This window comes from Drosophila virilis, chromosome 3 (genome assembly GCF_030788295.1).
Source record: "Drosophila virilis strain 15010-1051.87 chromosome 3, Dvir_AGI_RSII-ME, whole genome shotgun sequence".
Taxonomy (NCBI): Eukaryota; Metazoa; Arthropoda; class Insecta; order Diptera; family Drosophilidae; genus Drosophila; species Drosophila virilis.
In genome coordinates, this window is record NC_091545.1 from 27,699,200 (window position 1) to 27,721,197 (window position 21,998).

The window sequence follows — 21,998 nt, forward strand, 5'->3', positions numbered from 1 at the left end:
AGTAACAATGAATGAACAATAAAACAACAAGAACAAGTAAGAGGTTCTAGTCGGGAGCTCCCGACTTGGGGATACCCTGAACCCTCTTCTTCCAACATCAAATGCATATATATATAGTACACAAGCAGCTCCTACATGTTCGGCATCATATAAGAAAGTATGTTTTTCAGTCTTAGGATCATTTGTGGTGGTACCTGTGTTGTATGTGTTTGAAATTAATTCTTTATTCTTATTTTCGTTGTTTTTGTTACTGTTTGTTTTTGGGGCTTTCAGCTATTTAATTGCTGAGTAAGGTTGCTTCTTAAGATAATTTTCCGCTGGGCCCATATTAACATTGGTATATTTTCATGTTTTTTTAATCGAGTGAGCGCTGCTTATTGATGTGTCACTCATTGAGCTGTCACTTATTTCTGTAGAAGATATGTTATTTTTATACCCTGAATCCATTAAAAATGGGTATACGGGTATTTTGTATATGTGCGAAATCCAAATGTATGTAACAGGCAGAAGGAAGTATCTCCGACCCCATAAATACATATACATACATATATTCTTGATCAGCATAGCCGAGTCGATCTAGCCATGTCCGTCCGTCCGTCCGCCAGTCCGTCTGTCCGTCCGTCCGTATGTATGAACGCAAGGATCTCAGAACCTATAAGAGCTAGAGATTTGTAATTTTAGATGTAGGTGCTCCTAGCGCCTGCGCAGATAGAGTTTGTTTCCAATCATCGAAAAAATTTCAGAAAGGAAGGCTATGTGAAAGTTCTCTGTGTTTAGAATAAATTCTAAATTATCTCTGTTTGCCTTTAAAGATTGTAAGTTGTTTTGAAGTATTTTAATGGGCACCCTGATTTTGGCTATTGTTGGGTGTTAAGTTAAGTGGTTCATTTTGATGTTTAAGTGCGTTTTCGAATTTGTCTTTTAATAAATTTAATTTTGAACTGAGGTCATTGTTGTCATGGGAAAGTGGAGAAAATAATTGAAATAATTCATTACATATTGCTCTAGTTTCATCCTTCTTTGGGTAATTATATATCCAATCGCTTGCATCATTGGTGTATGAGGGCAGAATAAAGTGGCTTATTGAAGTCCACTACCTGCTGCACCACTTTGCTGTATTTAGTTTTATCAATGATTTGATTGTGTCATTGCTGATCACCTTTTTTTATTTTTGGACTTAATTGGGGAAATTGACTTCACAGTTTTTCTTAAGTGTATATTTCATATTTCTATAACCTTTTTTCTGACCAGTTTTATTATTGTCGTGATTTTGAGAATATCGGTTTCCTTGTTCCATACTGTGCAGGAACTCTTCTCCCAGGAGTGATGTCCACTACAGTTACATAAGATGCATCTTCCACTTTTGCATCCAGGGGGACATCCATTTTCTTTGCCACAGCTAAGACATCTTTTCTTGGATTTGCACCTGGAGTTTGTGTGTCCCAGTCTTCCACAATTGAAGCATTGTCTGACTTTGGGGAAGAAGTGCATTACTTTTAAGGAGCAAATGTTAAAAAGGTGTACTGATTTGGGTATTTCATTGTTTAGGAACCATATTTTGACTGTTTCAGTTGGTTCTAATATAATATCTTTTAATAGTTCACCCGCTTCATTTTTTCTCTTCATTATTCTTTCGACCGATTAAATTTTAATTTCAGATTGGATATTATTATAAATGTCCTCGTCTAACCAGCTGGTTGGTGCTCCACGGATTACGCCATATGTCTCAGTGTAGTTCCTTTGTAGTTTAATTGGCTGATACCTTCATTTTTATACCCTGAATCCATTAAAAATTGGTATAAGGTTATATTGTATTTGTGCGAAATCCAAATGTATGTAACAGGCAGAAGGAAGCATCTCCGACCCCATAAAGTAGTAGCTTGATCAGCATCAAAAGCCGAGTCGATCTAGCCATGTCCGTCTATCCTTCCGTCCGTCCGTCCGTATGTATGAACGCAAGGATCTCAGAACCTATAAGAGCTAGACACTTGAAATTTTAGATGTATGTGCTCCTAGTTCCTGCGCAGATCGAGTTTATTTCCGATAATCGATAACTTACTCCGTTTCCAAGCAATCGATAAAAATCGATATCGATATCCTGTTGTTTGGGCAATTTTGGTAAATAATAAGAGCTAGAGTCACCAAACTTGACATAGCTTCTAAAATAAAATATATATATGAATTTGATGTTGAAGGAAGAGGGTTCAGGGTATCCCCTAGTCAGGAGCTCCCAACTAGAAACTCTTACATGTTAATTATATGATTTGCATTGGTAGCATCATAAAAATATAATTTGTATAAAGTGGCTCCAAGCGCCGTTATGTTCTTCCGACCTTTGAATTAAAGGTAACGAATTTTTTCAAAAAGGAATAGACCATTCTTTATGCTTTTATTTTGGATGGCTTTATTTTGACTTGTGTTTACTAGTACACAAGCAGCTCCTACATGTTCGGCATTATATAAGAAAGTATGTTTTTCAGTCTTAGGATCATTTGTGGTAGTACCTGTGTTGTATGTGTTTGAAATTAATTCTTTATTCTTATTTACGTCGTTTTTGTTACTGTTTGTTATTGGGGTTTTCAGCTATTTAATTGCTGAGTAAGGTAACTTCTTAAGATAATTTTCCGCTGGGCCCATATTAACATTGGTATATTTTCATGTTTTTTTAATCGAGTGCGCGCTGCTTATTGATGTGTCACTCATTGAGCTGTCACTTATTTTTATACCCTGAACCCATTAAAAATGGGTATAAGGGTATATTGTATATGTACAAAATGCAAATGTATGTAACAGGCAGAAGGAAGCATCTCCGACCCCATAAAGTATATATATTCTTGATCAGCATCAATAGCCGAGTAGATCTAGCCATGTCCGTCCTTCCGTATGTATGAACGCAAGGATCTCAGAACCGATAAGAGCTAGAGATTTGTAATTTTCGATGTAGGTGCTCCTAGCGCCTGCGCAGATAGAGTTTGTTTCCGATAATCGATAACTTATTCCGTTTCCAAGCAATCGATAAAAATCGATATCGATATCCTGTTGTTTGGGCAATTTTGGTAAATAATAAGAGCTAGAGTCACCAAACTTGACATATAGCTTCTAAAATAGAATATATATATGCATTTGATGTTGGAAGAAGAGGGTTCAGGGTATCCGATAGTCGGGAGCTCCCGACTAGGACGTCTTACTTGCTTTTTTTTTGTTATTTCTCTATTTGCATTTTCTTTGGAATTTGTTTTGGAAGGTTTTGCCTAATTGTTGCACTTTGCCGTTTTATTTCCATTATTATTCATTTTTGTTGATATGGATGTTTTCTAGAGCTCAGTGGCTTCTCCTACCAAGCCAAAGATGTCAAAGTTATCCGCATATATTTTTGTGGTTGACGCCAGTGGGGTGGAAGCCGTTCTCTCCTCTTCTTTTTAGCACTTCTTAGTCTAGGACTTACCACAGTTGCAGAAATTGAGATTTAAGGCACTTTTGGGAATTCATATTTTATATATATTTTTAAAGCACACTAGCTGGCTAGACCTCCGTTCAGTCCGGTTGACGGCGAGCGAATGAATAAAGTGGATTAATAGTGTTTTCTTGCTTTGTTAATTGATATTAACATCTCACGTTTGTTGTTTACATTTACTAATCGTCACAACTGTTGATGTTGTTCATCTGTTAGAAGTTCCGATAGTTTGGTGTTATCGATTTGTGGTTAGTTTTGCTTAATGTTGTGTAAATTTGTTTTGCTACAGACGTGTAGCTTTGTTGTTATCGATTGTACGGACTGCGGGCCAGGGATAGGACACCCAGAGATACCTTTGAGCCAGCCGGCGCGGCCCACCGAGAAAGAAGCAGCTCTGTAACAATATGGCGCCCAAGTATTTGAAAAGGTATTCGGCTTCTTTGAAGACGGTGTGTACATCAAAGAAAAATAAAAAGATACAAATGAAGGTACAGAGAAAAGAACTCCCTTGGCTTTAAGATCCTCATCGCTGAAGTCTATTATGGCAGTTGGTGGAACATATTAGCGCAGCGAGTCGTGGAATCCGAGACGGGGGTAGAGATTATCAGAATATCCATAAGCGTGAGATGTTTTTCTTGTAGTGTTTGATGGCGGTAAGTCACGTTCGCATGTTAGCGAAACGTTCGCGACCGTTCATCATTCGCCTGGTGGTAGGTATATGCTGTGATCAAATGTGATATTAAGGTAGGGTCTGTTAGAGATTGTTTATTGTTTATCATTTGTTTTGTCACACTCTGGTATATATGTGGTGTATGCTGGCCGCAGTTATATGAGCTTCGGAGCTAGATGACCCAGGACGATAAAGATTCGATCCTGCGCCGTACTTGTTACACAGCGTGTCATGTGGTTGTCCACCAGTGCGACAGAAACATAATAGCCTTTAACGTAGCGTTCCTTGGATGCCGTTCGTCATTGGTCGCAGAAGCCGTACCGGGTACGTGCAGCAGCCGCGTTACTCACAAGGAACGAGGCCCACAGTTCACGAAGTTAATGGACCACCACCTCGCGCAGAAACATCGCCTAGAGAACTGGAGGAGGCCTTCGTGCGAGGCAGGACATCATCTCGGCTAGTGTGCTGGAACTGTAGGCAGTTCGACTATGTCTTTAGAGACTGCCTATCTAAGGAGCGGAAGATATTCTACACAGATGCGGAAAGCTGGACACATTCTGTGCACAATGCGAAAATTGTCCGGGAAACCCCAGAGGGAGCGCACTGATGGTGGGACAGACGCGCTCAGGAACGACAACGGTGGAAAAACAAGAGAGGAACACCTACCAAAACCAATAACAGTCGTAAAGGATAAGAATATAGACCATAAGAATCAAGATAAGGTTATATATAAGGATAAAAATGAAGGCTTACCATGTGAAGAACGTGTCCGGGCATACCTGTCAGCCCGGAATAAGATTTTTAGTGAACAACAGCTGAAGGGGAAGACATTGGCTAACAGAAAAGTGCTCAAGGCTCGGGCGCGCTTCCGCAGACCCAAGATGACGAGGCGCCAGGACACTGAAGCTGAACACGGGAGGATAGCCCAGAACCACGAGTATTCGCCGAAGTGGAGGTCGCTGGAATCAAAATGAAAGGGTTGCTAGTCACCGGAGCCTCGGTCAGCCTGCTGGCAAAATGTGGTCGAAAATTAATAGAAGAATTTGGAGTTACAGTGCAACCGTATGTTTCGGTAGTCACGTCCGCTGGAGGCGAGGATAAATCAATAATAGGTATCATAGGTAGGGTAAAACTCCTAATCTCGTACCGGGAGCAACATAAAAGCATTACGCTGTCTAACTGCCCCTACCTGAAACATCAAGCCTATTTTGGAATTGATTTCTGGCGAGCTTTTACCCTAGCCCCTGATCTTTGTCTTTTGAGCATAGTGGATTTGGAACAACAGACTTAGAGAAGCACACTATCGACTATCGCCCGTACCCATCATCGCCGGCGATGCAGAAAGTAGTGGATGACGAAGTAGATAAAATGTTGAGTTTGAAGGTTATAGTAGAGTGCAACAGCCCACGGAGTAACTGCACAACCGTAGTTCGAAGACCGGGGAAAACCGGTTTTGCCTCGATGCACGCAAGCTCAATAATTTGACAGTAAAACGACCTGTATAGAAGGCATCCTATTTAGAATAGACCAGACCCACTACAACTGCAGTGTGGATCTGAAGTACGCGTCAAACTAGACGACGAAAGCAAGCCCTATTCTGCATTTACCGTACCAGGTAGGCCGCTATACCAGTTTCGCGTCGTGCCGTTGCAGCCCAATGGCCCCAGTACTGCTGCACGCGGACTTTTCCAATCACTTTTTCGTGCAGTGCGATGCATCTTAGTTTTGGTGTGAGAGCGGTGTTATTTCAAAAGACACTGAAGATCAGGAACGGCCCATAGCCTTCTTTTCACCCAAGTTGAACAAACACCAACGGAATTATAACGTCACTGAAAAAGAGTGCTTAGCGTCAATACTGGCCATAAAAAAATTCAGACCCTATATAGAAGGGATGCCGTTCACCTGCATCACGGATCATGCCAGCCTAAAATGGCTGATGTCCATGAAGGACCTAAGCGGGAGTCTAGCACGGTGGTCATTGCACCTGCAATGCTACGACTTTACCATCGAGCACCCTAAAGAACGTAGTAGCCGACACCTTATCGCGCAGTATAGAAGCCGTGGGAAGGGTTATGGAAAACCTTCTCGAATTTGAGACCACCAAGTTTGACTCCGCGGAATATCAGGCCTTGCTCGAACAAGTACGTTCGAATCAGGACAAATTACCGGATGTGAAGGTTGAAGGGAATTTACTTTTCAAGAGACTGGGGTTCATTCACTTGGAAGTGGATGGAAATTGTGGGTGCCAAGCTCGTTGACAGCCTGCTTAATAGCGAAGGCTCATGTAGATGAGACCGCTGGTCATGGGGGTGTTGTGAAAACGCTCGAGACGTTACGTAGGCGGTTTTACTGGCCCGGCATGGTTAGTCAGATAAGAGATTGGGTGAGACAGTGTGTGACATGCAAGGAAGTCAAGGCACCGAACTTTCGCTTGCCAGTGGGTCTAGGAGAAGAGGTAGTGACCGAGCGACCATTCCAAAAACTATACATTAACTTTCTGGGAAAGTAGCCACGTTCGAAACAAGGGCACGGGTAAATCTTCGTGGTAGTCGACCATTTTTCAAAAAGCGATGCGGGAGGCTACGTCTCTTAACGCGGTGGAACATGATCTCAGCTTTCAACATCTCGCACCTGCGCACCGCAGTCTACGCACCACAGAGCAATGCGAGCGAGTGAGTTAATCGTACCGTGTTGTCGGCCATCCGGGCATATCCAGAGCAAGATCACTACGAGTGGAACCTCTTCCGGAAATAGAGGCGTCCATACGCAATGCCATACACACCGCGACCGGGGTGACCCCTTTCCTTGCCGTTTACAGTCATCATAGGTTCCTTAATGCTACCGATTGGCACGTAGGTTAGCGTTTCTGAGTGATCATGAGATCTCCCATTTGCACCCAGCAGACAAAATACACCTGATTAGACAGCGAGTCCAAGCCCAACTACATCAAGCTCACGAAATAAGACAGCGGCGTACCGACGACATTGATATTGCCCGAAAGTGGTTGTGTTCCTTATTAACGGCCACGCCGATATCTTTTGTCCTAGGGGCAGAGTATCGGGGTGAAGCCGGGCACACACCGGCGCTGGAATTATGGAGGAGTGGCATCACCGAGCTTGCGATCCACGCTGTAAATACTTACAATATACCCTTTTACCCATTTTTAATGGGTTCAGGGTATAAAAATGGTGAAAAAGTCGGACTACTCCTAGTAGCAATTATACAACCGCACTGCAGAACGCAGTATTTTAATCGTTGCTCTTACAGAAAATACTTTAAATTTCAATGGGTCCAACGGGAAAATATCATATAAGCACTGGTACACTGGTACACTGATACACCGGTGCACTGGTAGCACTGGAAGATCGCGATAGTTTTTGTTTCGTAAAGGATGGCAACAATTATAAATGATATAGGATTATCGAAATTGCCAAAAAAAATGTTGGAGGATACGTAAATAGTCCAAATTACACTATAGGTATCATATTGACAGAATATAACATTTTATATATTTTATATTTCATCTATATTCAGAATTAGCTAATAATGCAGCAAATATTAAAGTAAATAATATTCCACAAGGTCAATCCAAAAATTCCGGTAATGTAATGAACAAATTTTAAATTTATCCATATTTAATAGATTTTTTCTATTATATTTGCAGAGTTAATAGTTTGGTTAAAAACCTTTTTTGAGAATCAAAATATCTTGCCCAAACTCGACATTGACTATTTTTCCTGTGCTTCTTTGATACGCGCAAAGCCTTATATGCATTATGAAAAGGTTGGGTCTGCAAGGGTATTAGATCTTCGGCGTGCCGAAGATAGCCTTTCTTCCTCGTTTCTAATATATTTGCAGAACTATTAAACGTGATGCATGAGATGATGCGGAAAATTGACCGACAAGGGGCTGAGCTTATTTCATTTAGAAATGAAATTTCCATCATTAAGGGACGAGTTTGCGGAGAGGCGCACAAGGCGAAATTGACGCTGCCAAGTGTGCCAAAAGAAACTCTTGGGTACTTTGAGGCATTTGATGAATGTCTCAAAGCAGAAAAGTCCATTAAAAATTTGGTAAAGAAACTTAAAATTTAATATTCTTATACCCTTGCAGAGGGTATTCGAATTTTATCGTGAAATGTGTAACGCATGGACGGAGACATCTCCGACCCCATAATGTATATATATTCTAGATCAGCATCAACAGCCGAGTCGATATGGCCATATCCGTCTGTCTGTTTCTACGCGAACTAGTCCATCAGTTTTAAATCTATCTTTATAAAACTTTGCAGAAGTCTCCTTTCTGTTGCACGTAGCACATATATCAAAACCACCTGGATCGGACGAGTAAATCATATAGCTGCCATAGGAACGATCGGACGAATATTAAGATGTTGTATGAAAAACATTTTTCTTTTTCAAGATAACTAGACCAAACTCTGAATTTATTTGTTCTACTATGCTCGTAAATCTTATTAAGATGGGACCAATAAATGTTGCTGCCATGGGAACGATCAGTCGAAAATTAAGTAGTTTTATGAAAAACATTTTTGTTTATCTAGATATCTTGACCTAACACGACATTAACTGTTTTCCCTGTGCTTCTTAGATAAGGGGAAATCACTATGATCGTTATGAATAGGTTGGGTCTGCAAGGGTATTAGATCTTCGGCGTGCCGAAAATAGCTTTTCTTTCTCGTTTTTTCTTAACAGTATTTTCCCTACTAATACCTTCCTTCTTAGCTGTAATAATAGCTTCACTGGCAAAAATAGCTGTGAAAAGGGCATTCTATAAGGCTTTTGACTTATAATTTTCATAGTTTGATGTCATTAATAATTTTGATATTTTTTCAACCATTTATAAATAAATTATTTTGAGACGTGTTATATGTAGCTTCTTTGGTGGAAAATACGGGTCAACGATTTTAGGTGCAGCTTTAAGTTTAAGTTTTCCGAGACAGTTACTTACTTATTAGAACTAATAAAAATCTTAAAAATTTTATATAATTAACACCCTAAAAATTATTTTCAAAAATCTACAAAAGATCTAAATCTATATACTCGTTCGGCGATTTTACAAATTCATTCAAGACTGTGGTAAATTAGCAGTAAACTTATTACATTTTAAAGGCGCTCTTCGCCGATAATAAATGCCGGTGAATATATCTAGTATATGTATGAATTTTAAAAAATTGATTTTCGGAATTCCAAGTTAAAATTAATTGAGCTTTAAAATAATTAATAATATGACTGCGTTTATATAATTTAATTCTGTTTCTGGGACTCCAAAAATCGACACTCAGTAACGAATGGTAATCTGACGCACGTATGCATTCAAGACAAGATGTGCATCAATACCAGTATGACATCATTTGCTTTTTTGGAACGTTTCTGCGTTGTTTTATTATATATATTTAATCAGCATTATGAGATCTTATAAAATATTTTACATAGCTTTCGAGCATTCTTATATGCTAATGATGCTCTTGTCTAATAAATGCCGCTTCGCTAGAATCTCTAAGTAGGGCAATGGAATTGTTGCGTTGTTCCCTCAGTTTGAGACGACTGTGGCGGATACCATAAGAAAGAAAGATGACCAGTCCAATGCCAATCCATATACTAACGCGCATCCAAGTTAAAATATCCAGTTTTATCATCAAATATATGTTTATAAGTATAGAAATGCCTGGCAGCCAAGGCACTAGAGGAACCTTGAATGACAACTTAGCTCCGGAGGTGGGCTGACGCGATATGATGATCAACATAATTATCAATGGTATGCTAGCAAGTGTTAAAAATAGCACATTATATTTGGTCACATGTTCGAGATCTTCCTCGAATTTAGTAAGAATTTTCGAGAACACCAGGCACCAGATCGCTGCGAAGTCTAAACGTCAATCTGAATACGAAATTAATATTTAGGATTTTAACTTACAGAACAAAGTAACAATGACTGTTACAATGCGCGCCGACTGTTTGGTGGAAACAAACTGGTTGTTCGTATTTAGAAGACGTTTCCACCAAGCGCATGACTGCTCCAGTCCGTAACTTATGATGCGTCCACTACCAAGGGTGCGACTGTCGCGCCGATCGTCTACCTCGTAGCGCAGGATAAGCACACAGCTTGCTACCATTGAGTACGCCAGCAGTGTGCCAATGGACATCATGTTGACCAACTGACTCAGATTAAATACGGCCGCCAGTATTCCACACAACAGGCCCGTCAGCATGGTGCCTTTGAATGGTGTTTTATACTTACTACTTACTTCGCCCAAAAATTTAAACAGCAACCCATCATTGGACATGGCAAACACAATGCGCGGTAGGGGAAACATAGCACCCATTAGACTAGCGCACAGTCCAAACATTGCACCTATGGATACTACATATTCAGCCACGTGCAATCCATGGATACGAAAGACGTGTGGAAGTGGAGCACTTTCATCCTGTGCATAGTATGGCAACATCATGGTAAGGACGATGGACACACCAAAGTAGGCCAGAAAGATCGTCGCTAGCGATACAATCACTGCAAATGGTATTGATTTTTTTGGGTTTTTAGCCTCTTCACCAGCTGTAGCAATGCAATCAAAGCCTATGAAGCCATAAAAACAAACAGCTGCTCCTTTGATAACACCAGAAATTCCATACGGCATAAAACCGCCTTCGCCATAATCCTCGGGCACCGCAGACTTAGGTATATTCCAGTTACTGCTGGATACTAAAAGAAGATTAATGATACTTATATATGATAATTTATATACATCAAGCATCTTTTATTTTATAGCCATTGTAGTGGCGCTTGAAGCAAGAACAATTTGTTTGCATTTAAATTAACAGCCCAAAAGTAGGCAATATAAATCAAGTTAAAGTGGAACGTTTTTACTCTGATTGGCGCAAAACTTCAATTGTGGACAGGATCTACCGCAGTGTCGAACTGGGTTAAAAAGCTGTTGGAGCTGAATAGACATAGGGAAAGCGACCGTTTTTTGGAAATTGTTTCTCTAAATGAGTCACTCCCTGTATGACTCCCAAAGAATTGGAGGAACGCTTCAAGCCATTTATTACAAGTTCGGCAAGGATGAACAGAAGGGTTCAACTCACAGTGGAGAGTCCAGGTCAGTTAAGCCTCCCAGTTGATCCTATCACTGCCAACGAAGTCTCAGACCACATTGGAGCACTTAAGAAAAGAAAAGCTTTTGGCAAAGATGGGATTGACAACATAAAACTTTAAGCATTGCTGGTCAGAGCAGTTCCATTTTTAGCGTTAATCTTCAATGTGCAATTGAGACTGGGGCATGTTCCAAGCCAATGGTAGGGCGAGGATATGCAAGATCCATATGGCTGGAAAGTGTCCCTCATACCTAGACTCTTACAGGCCGATTAGCTTGTTGCCCACGATTGAAAAACTCTTCTTACGTTGTCTGCTTACGAGACTGCTGTCTATGGATAGAATTAACGAAAAAATTCGACCATTTCATTTCGGGTTCCGAAAATCTCATGGCACACCAAAATAGTTAAATAGGGTGGTGAAATTTATCCTCGAACGTTTCGAAGCCAAAGAATACGTAGTGGCAGCGTACTTAGATATAAAACAAGCCTTCGACAGAGTCTGGCATGATTGACCACTATGCAAAAACCTTGCCATCTGAACTTTATTTGATTGCGCAAAGCTTTTTAGGAAACCGGTCATTTTCGGTAGTACTCGATGGAGTTGACTCCAACATAAAGGCCATTGGGGCTGGCGTTCCTCAAGGGAGTGTGCTGGGGTCCACTCTCAAAACCCTTTTTACCTACGACATGCCCACTGGCTCCACAATTGAGGTCGTGGATCCACACGACCTTACCATCGCCACTTTTGCAGATGACACAGCCATCTTATAAAGAAATGAATGTGTTTATGAAGCCACTGATGTCCTGCAGCAATACCTTCTCAAAATTTAAAATGTGGGTCAAGCGCTGGAATATTGGCATTAATTTAAATAAATGCACCAATGTGACCTATGCGCTACGGAGGGATATATGTCCGGGAGTATTCTTGCGCGGTCAATTGGTATTGCACCACAACAGCTACAAGTACTTAGGGGTGCACTCAGACAGCCCCTATAGAACAGATTGGGAAAATTAAGATGGCTTCTAGAAATCCGTTGTCTTTGAAATATAAAGTAACCATTTAGAAATCCTCCATAGCTCCCGCCTGGTGATATGGCATTCAGGTATATGGCATTGCTGCAAATTCATCAGGGCGTTCCAAGCAAAATACGCTCCGATATATGTCTGGTGCCCTCTGGTATATAAAAACTTCCGATTTGGAAAAGACCTAAGAGTGCCGAAAGTCGGGTAAATATACAGGCTGTAAATTACATAGTGTCACTGGGTAACCATCCTAATCGTCTGGCTAGGCGTCTTCTAAAACGGCATAGAATTAGAGGAGTCCGTATGCAGAGGACATTGCGAAGATCTCACCCAATCGATGTCCCAGATCGATTCATATAATCACCTTTATAAATTTGTATAATAGACTTACCAGTAGAATAAGAACAGTGGACCCTCGGTTAACGAACGCCCTGCATAACTAACGTTTCGCATAACAAATATATTTTTTGGGAGAAAAAGTTTCTTTTAACGAACGTAGTTTCGCATAACGGCCGACGAAAAATGGGGAAACCTTAATTGCATGTAAAAGTTCTGTCTGTGTTTAGCAATGGTCGCATTCTACAGACTTAACAGTTGCACAACAGTTAAGATAAAATACAATACTTAGTTTGCTACACAAACTGCTCTGTTGACATTCTCTCAACATATTCAGATAGCAATTGAGCGCGCAATTTCTACGTTACTTTGCTCAACGTTTATTAAATCATCTGAATTCATTTCTCAGTTCATGTTCAAATTATATACATTTCATTTATTTGTTGGCTGGCTCGAGGTCCGTGTTTGTTAAAACAAACAATGAAAAACAATTTTATTCAATTCTCTTCCGATATATTTCGGTTGCACATCGGCAAACCGTCTTCAGGGCACTAACACCAAGATACAAAAAACAATTAACAATTATAATACAATAAATTAAACATTATTTCGAACATTTTACATACATTATTTTACACGTCTGCGCTTTTTGACGTGGAGATTGTTACTGAGGTTGTTTGACTGTTTAAGAGGTGTCTGTACAAGTGAGCGCAATTTTCTGTGTCTGTCTTGTAGTTTAGTCGTTTGTAGGTTGGTGTGTTAATTATGTGTAGCATTTCCAATGTGTGTCGCTTGTTATAGTGTTGTTCTTGTTGTAAGATTGTTGTTTCATCAAAATTTGGTGTGTGGTTGCTTCTTATACAATGGGTCATAAGTGCTGTTTTCTGTATATTATTTTGATGTCTTAGTTTGAAGTCCGATTTATGTTGACTAATCCTTGTTTTTAGCTTCGATTTTGTTGTACCTATGTAGACACTATTGCACTTGTTGTTGTTATCCCCGCCACATGGTATTTGGTAAACGACGTTGCTTTTTTCGATCATCGGGATTTTCGACTTTATCTTGTTGAAGAATTTTTGTAATGTATTCGTCGGTTTGTGTGCTACTTTTATATCTTGTTTGTTATAACAGTCTGAGTTTGTGAGGCGTTCTGATAGTCGTGGTACATATATTAGTGATTTGTATATTTTAGCAGGTTCTGTTGGCTTTTTTCTTTCGATTTGTCGTCTTTTTAATAATGTTTTGATTATATTTGGGGGGAAGTCATTTTTGGTCAAAAGTTCTTTGATTTCATGTTCAATTTCTTTGTGGTATATTGTGTCCGATATTTTCATCATTCTATTCATACAGCCTAGTGCTGTATTGATTATCATACTCTTTGGGTGGTTTGAATTGAAGTTGAGTATTCGTCCGGAGGCTATGGGTTTCCTATACCACTTTATTTTGAGTGTGTTGTCCATTCTGCTTACAATAGAGTCTAAAAATGGTAATTTCCCGTCCTTTTCTAATTCCATTGTAAATTTTATCTGTTTGTGGAAGGAATTCAATTCTTTTAGAATATTTTCCACGTCTATTTTGTTCGTTATGGCAAAAAGGTCATCTACATATTTGGTCAAGAGTCTTGGTTTTATTTTTAATTTATCTGTAATCTTGTCCAACAGTTCCTCCATTAATATATCTGCGATTACTGGGGAAGCCGGTGATCCCATTGGCATTCCCTTAAGTTGTGTGTATATTTTGTCTTCGTATTTGAAATATCTGTTTTCCTGTATGCAAAATCTAACTATGTCCATAAATAGTTGTTTCGGTATATTCGTGTGCTCTTCTAATTTGGTCCATTTTTGTCTTATTGTGTCAAGTGCTAATTCTATTGGTATGCTGGGAAATAAGGATACTACGTCAAAAGATACTAATGTTTCCTCTTCTCTAATCTGGGAGTTGTTGACTCTGTCTTTAAAATCTACCGCGTTCTTGATGTTGTACCTAGAGTCCATTGTCAGATTTTTTAATATTTGTATTATATATTTGCACAGCCCGTAAGATGGAGATCCTATGGAAGAACATATTGGTCTCAGTGGAGTTCCTTCCTTGTGTATTTTTGGTAGTCCATATATCCTCGGAGGTACCGCTGTTGTTGTAGTCATCTTATTTCTTTCGTCCTTTGAAATAAGACCCATCTTGAATAATTGTGCTACGAAGGTGTTATTCTTTGTCTGTAGTCTTGATGTCGGATCCAGTCTCAATGTTCTATACGCGCATAAGTCGTCTAAAATATTTGTCATTTTATTTTTATATTCATCCTCATCCATTGCTACGGTTTTGTTGCCCTTATCCGACGATAGAATTTTAATATTTATATTTTCTTTCAGTAATTTTCGTGTCTGTTCCACTGTGTCCAGTATTGCTCGATCCCTACTGTTTTGGTTGTTCTTGGTTTTATGCTCTTTGACTAACAAAGAGAATTTTGTGCGCGCCGACTCTTGTGTTTCCTTTTCTTTTATTGTTTGCACTAGCTCCTCACCGTCTGCGATGTATTTCAAGAGAGGAAAATCTCTCTTGCTGATTGGGAGAGCGAACTTCGGCCCTTTTGCGAGTAACGCTACGACGTTTGGCGGGAATTCTATTTTTGTTTTGTTTACAAACCACTCTCTTTGCGTGTTGTTATCCGCTAAGGCTAGGTTCCGTTGATCTCGTAACTTATCGTGTTTCGTTTCTTGTCTTTTCTTGAGTGTTGTTGTTATTTTGTTTTCTATATTTCTCTCGCTCTCAAAAAACGCTTTTGCGTCATCTGTGGTCATCAGTCAACTGATGACCACAGATGACGCAAAAGCGTTTTTTGAGAGCGAGAGAAATATAGAAAACAAAATAACAACAACACTCAAGAAAAGACAAGAAACGAAACACGATAAGTTACGAGATCAACGGAACCTAGCCTTAGCGGATAACAACACGCAAAGAGAGTGGTTTGTAAACAAAACAAAAATAGAATTCCCGCCAAACGTCGTAGCGTTACTCGCAAAAGGGCCGAAGTTCGCTCTCCCAATCAGCAAGAGAGATTTTCCTCTCTTGAAATACATCGCAGACGGTGAGGAGCTAGTGCAAACAATAAAAGAAAAGGAAACACAAGAGTCGGCGCGCACAAAATTCTCTTTGTTAGTCAAAGAGCATAAAACCAAGAACAACCAAAACAGTAGGGATCGAGCAATACTGGACACAGTGGAACAGACACGAAAATTACTGAAAGAAAATATAAATATTAAAATTCTATCGTCGGATAAGGGCAACAAAACCGTAGCAATGGATGAGGATGAATATAAAAATAAAATGACAAATATTTTAGACGACTTATGCGCGTATAGAACATTGAGACTGGATCCGACATCAAGACTACAGACAAAGAATAACACCTTCGTAGCACAATTATTCAAGATGGGTCTTATTTCAAAGGACGAAAGAAATAAGATGACTACAACAACAGCGGTACCTCCGAGGATATATGGACTACCAAAAATACACAAGGAAGGAACTCCACTGAGACCAATATGTTCTTCCATAGGATCTCCATCTTACGGGCTGTGCAAATATATAATACAAATATTAAAAAATCTGACAATGGACTCTAGGTACAACATCAAGAACGCGGTAGATTTTAAAGACAGAGTCAACAACTCCCAGATTAGAGAAGAGGAAACATTAGTATCTTTTGACGTAGTATCCTTATTTCCCAGCATACCAATAGAATTAGCACTTGACACAATAAGACAAAAATGGACCAAATTAGAAGAGCACACGAATATACCGAAACAACTATTTATGGACATAGTTAGATTTTGCATACAGGAAAACAGATATTTCAAATACGAAGACAAAATATACACACAACTTAAGGGAATGCCAATGGGATCACCGGCTTCCCCAGTAATCGCAGATATATTAATGGAGGAACTGTTGGACAAGATTACAGATAAATTAAAAATAAAACCAAGACTCTTGACCAAATATGTAGATGACCTTTTTGCCATAACGAACAAAATAGACGTGGAAAATATTCTAAAAGAATTGAATTCCTTCCACAAACAGATAAAATTTACAATGGAATTAGAAAAGGACGGGAAATTACCATTTTTAGACTCTATTGTAAGCAGAATGGACAACACACTCAAAATAAAGTGGTATAGGAAACCCATAGCCTCCGGACGAATACTCAACTTCAATTCAAACCACCCAAAGAGTATGATAATCAATACAGCACTAGGCTGTATGAATAGAATGATGAAAATATCGGACACAATATACCACAAAGAAATTGAACATGAAATCAAAGAACTTTTGACCAAAAATGACTTCCCCCCAAATATAATCAAAACATTATTAAAAAGACGACAAATCGAAAGAAAAAAGCCAACAGAACCTGCTAAAATATACAAATCACTAATATATGTACCACGACTATCAGAACGCCTCACAAACTCAGACTGTTATAACAAACAAGATATAAAAGTAGCACACAAACCGACGAATACATTACAAAAATTCTTCAACAAGATAAAGTCGAAAATCCCGATGATCGAAAAAAGCAACGTCGTTTACCAAATACCATGTGGCGGGGATAACAACAACAAGTGCAATAGTGTCTACATAGGTACAACAAAATCGAAGCTAAAAACAAGGATTAGTCAACATAAATCGGACTTCAAACTAAGACATCAAAATAATATACAGAAAACAGCACTTATGACCCATTGTATAAGAAGCAACCACACACCAAATTTTGATGAAACAACAATCTTACAACAAGAACAACACTATAACAAGCGACACACATTGGAAATGCTACACATAATTAACACACCAACCTACAAACGACTAAACTACAAGACAGACACAGAAAATTGCGCTCACTTGTACAGACACCTCTTAAACAGTCAAACAACCTCAGTAACAATCTCCACGTCAAAAAGCGCAGACGTGTAAAATAATGTATGTAAAATGTTCGAAATAATGTTTAATTTATTGTATTATAATTGTTAATTGTTTTTTGTATCTTGGTGTTAGTGCCCTGAAGACGGTTTGCCGATGTGCAACCGAAATATATCGGAAGAGAATTGAATAAAATTGTTTTTCATTGTTTGTTTTAACAAACACGGACCTCGAGCCAGCCAACAAATAAATATTGAAATATGGAAAGGTCGCCAGAGCCATCAATACATTTCATTTAAGTTTCTTTCAATAAAAACTGAACTTTAAATATTTTAGAGTATTTTTTCAGTTCTTCAATGGCAATAATGGTTTTGCTTAACAAACGTTTTGCATAACGAACAAGATGCTGGAACCAATTGTGCACATCAACCGAGGGTCCACTGTATTATGTAAATATTCATATAAATTAAATTAAAGTTGATCCTCATATTAACAGAAAAATTAACATAAAGCTATAATATTTAAGAAACAAGTAAGAGGTTATAGTTGGGAGCTGCCGACTAGGGGATACCCTGAACCCTCTTCTTCCAACATCGAATGCATATATATATATATTCTATTTTAGAAGCTATATGTCAAGTTTGGTGACTCTAGCTCTTATTATTTACCAAAATTGCCCAAAAAGCAGGACATCGATATCGATTCTTATCGATTGTTTGGAAACTGAGTAAGTTATCGATTATCGGAAACAAACTCGATCTGCGCAGGCACTAGTAGCACCTAAGCGTTTTCGGAGATGGAGAAATTTTATTTTTTGCACTTAATTTATGAGACAAAGAGAATGGTCTAATAAAAAGAAAACAAAAAAAAATGAATTTTCTGACGCCGCGTCAAAGAGCAAACGCAGCATGTTTAAGAGAAAATGTTAAGAGATCAATATAATTAAATTGAGCTTTAATGCTTTTGCTACAGTCACGTTTTAAATTTTACCCGATCAAAAGAAGTTCTGCCGAACCAGAAGAAAAAAAAACATTTTCACGTTTATCAAATTTGCCATAGATCAAATCAGAATCGCCCCCATTATGAAATTCTTCATCAATATTTATATATTATAATTTTTTTGCTTCTCATTTTTTCTAGTACTAAGAATTTATAATACATAAACAAAAATTCGATTTAAGTCCACAATTCCCCACAACAATTAATATTTGATAAGAGATTATAATAAAGGCGACAAGAATATTTATGTTAAAGCTCGAAAACCTGTTACTGTTGTGGACAACAGCGAGTATAAAATTCAATTTCAGATCTTATCTTGCAGTGTTGCTACGGAAATCAACCTTCCTGACTCTGACGACGGATCTAACGCATCCAAGGAAACAACGTTGAATAGGCCAGCTTACCGGCATAACGATCTTAATGTCAAAGACAATACTCTAGGAAACCCAGAGTTAAAAGCTTGCCGCATCAAAAAAATTGAAATCAGAACATCAGTTGACGGAGTAAGTCTTCTTTATGCCATCTACAGAAAGGATTGGAATATTTTACTTAATAGCTCAAAGACGACAGACCATACAAAGAATCATTGAAAGTTTTTATCACTCGATCACGGGAGTTGACCTCAAAACGGAGTTAAAAAAGTTGGGACATGAAGCAGTTAATATCCACCGCTCCATATAGCGTACCACCAAAGAGCCCATGAATCTGTTATTTGTGAACCTCTCCCCCCCAAAACAAAGATGATATAAAGAATATAAAAATTCTGATTGGACAACGCGCTCACATTGAGGATGCATGGAAAAAGCAAGACATTTTACAGTGTCGGCGCTGCCAGCAATTTGGTCGCACAACACATTCAGCCCAAGTTTCCATGTCCTTCTTTCATCCTATTCCAATAACGCAAAAACTAATTTGTTAATCTGAAGCTTTGGATTTAGGAGTCATTTTCGAATCTAAGTTCTTATTAATTTACCATATAAACATATTATGCATAAGGCGTATGCGATGTTTTGGTTTGTTAGGCGCAACTCTACCTAGTTTAAAGATCCGCTAATAAGATTGTCTCCATTTAGCCTTTGAGCACGCAAATAGGATTGAAAAGCTGCAAAAACAGTTTTTAATATTTATCTTACAATGCCTTAACTTTGTTTGACCTCTTACATCCTTATAGAGGTAAGTGTCGATATTTACATTAATCATCTCTGCAAGATAGAAAAGTGGTTCTTAGCAATTTTAAAACAATTTAATTGCAGGAATTATTGAGTGTACCGGGACGATCTTTTCGATGCCACTTCACGTTTTCTGTTGGGACTCATAAAACTGCTTATGCAAGCAGCGAGCGTATGAATAGAATAATAAAACTTCTTAAGAATCTTCCAATTATTATGCATCTAAGCGTTTCTAGAAATGATGCTTTGATTGAAAATAAACTTACAACAGCTCTAGTAATTATAAGGTAAAAAGGTAAAAATGGGTCAAAAGGGTATAATGTAAAAAATAAGAATATTCTTGACCAGTATTAACAGCCTGGTCTATCTAGCCATGTAAATCCTGTCTGTCCGTCCGTCCGTATGTATGAACGCAAGGATCCTTAGGAACTATACGTGAAATGCGATTCAAAGATTTTTTGGGCGAAGTTTTAAGTGGTGCCCAATTTGCTTCAAACTTATTCTTAAAGCTCTCACAACAGTGGTTAATTAGCGAAAAACGTTGATATGAAACTGTTTTGTTAACCATCGGATCGGCCTCAAATTTTCAAAGATCATTACTAAAATTCATTAGAGGGGTGTTTCACACTTTTCGAAAAATCCATTCCTCCTTGGTGGAAATGGGAGTTTGGTGGGTGGCCTTTTGCCTTCAAATGCATTTGCATGGATATACATCAAAAATTATTTGAGACGTGTTTCACATTTTTTGCAAAATCTGAGCTCCTTCGGTGTAAAGTGCATTTTAAAGTAATTTTTTAGGATTTTAAGCTATGTCCGACTTGCATTAAACTTATTTTCAAAGCTCTATATAAGAATATAATGAATACGTGTTTCAGCGATTTGGGAAATTCCACTCGAAATAGTGATAAAATGACGGAAAACGTTTGTATGAGAGTAGTTTGTTTACTGTCCGCTCAGTTTCAAAATCATTTTCAAAGCTAATCGAGAACATTGATTTCAGAGTTCTCAGTTAAGAGTGATTGACGTGTTTTACTTGTGCTCCAAGATTTTTATATATTTTTGCGCTTTATTCTTGCTTTTTATTCAAAAATTTTGCATTTTTCGGTGCTTTATTTAAAGAGCTTTTATAAATTGTGCAAAGTGTTATCTGTTGTGCAGCGTAAGTCTGTTAATTATTGCATTTATAAGACGCGGCGTCAGTTCCGTGTTGTTGTTATTGCCTGTTTTGATTCTTTTGCTTTGGTGCTCCCCTGTGCATACACTTGTTTGTGCGTGTGTTCGCTGCTGCATACTTTTCCATTGCTTTTCGCTCCAAACAATTTGTTTGTGTACGAATAGTTGTTTTTTGAGTGTTTACTTGCTCTATCTTGTGCACCGTTTTCGTTTTGCTCTGCGCTCTCGCAACTTGCATATGCAAATAACAATGATGTCGTGCTGTAAGAAACGCTGCACGTTCAAGCAGGTTGATGATTCTGCACTGCCGCAATTTGTTAATTGCTGGCTGAGTGAGAATACGATGCATGCTAAATGTGCAGGTCTCACTGGGCGTAATTGCGACAAGATCGCTGCAACTGCCAAGAAGGGCTGCGGCGACTTGCGTTGGTCGTGCCCAGAATGCATCGACAAACGAATTGATTTCTCGAGAATGTATAATTCTGTGAGAAATCAATTCTTAAAATTGAATAATGTGGCTAAGCAACTCTCAAGTAATTTTGAATCGTGTTTTGAGTTGCTTGGCAAATACAAATTCGAGTCTCCAACCAATCGTCGGTTGGAGCATGAACTTTTGCAATTGACCTATCTTGTCTTCTTCTTGTCCCTTCCTAGCAACTTGGATGTATCTCCAATGTTGTCTTTATCGCCTTCTCCAAGCGACTGTCCAATTACCTCGTTTTCAACCCCTGTAGTAGTCCCAGTAGAGTCGGTACCTGATTTCGTCCCGGTTACTCAAACTGCCTCAGCAGCAGCTGGCCGCAAAGGCTAGATTGTTAAAAACAATCATTATGCCTCTTTAGCTCCTCCTACACCTGTATTACCTACATCCCCATTAGCGCCTACTCTAACGGTAGTTGCCTCTAGTAACCAAGTTTTTGTGTCTTGACTTTTGTCGGACACAACTTCTGAGTCCTTGGCAGCCTATATTGCTAGCAAATCTTCTGCTAGCGTGTCAATAACCAAATTTAATTTCTCCACCCCTCGTGAAATATCGTCATTCAAAATAAATATTTCACATGATGAGTTCCCAATCATTTGTAATCCCAGCCTGTCACCCTTCCAGGCCCTTCAATACAGGGTACCATTTCTGCCCCAAAAAA

The 21,998-nt window shown here is 38.8% G+C and overlaps 1 protein-coding gene across 3 annotated transcripts in view; it reads right to left on the reverse strand.

Moving 5' to 3' along the window:
• Positions 1 to 9,364: 9,364 nt before the first annotated feature.
• LOC26531581 (cationic amino acid transporter 2) overlaps positions 9,365 to 21,998 on the reverse strand; it is a 53,895-nt gene continuing 41,261 nt past the window's right edge. For all 3 annotated transcript variants that reach the window (XM_070208130.1, XM_070208129.1, XM_032434080.2), the window contains 2 exons: positions 10,059 to 10,844; positions 9,365 to 10,001 (listed from right to left, as the gene is read on the reverse strand). In XM_070208130.1, the coding sequence (XP_070064231.1) occupies positions 9,598 to 10,001; positions 10,059 to 10,844 (1,190 nt within the window). In that variant the 3' untranslated portion in view covers positions 9,365 to 9,597. The remainder of the gene's footprint in view (positions 10,002 to 10,058; positions 10,845 to 21,998) is intronic.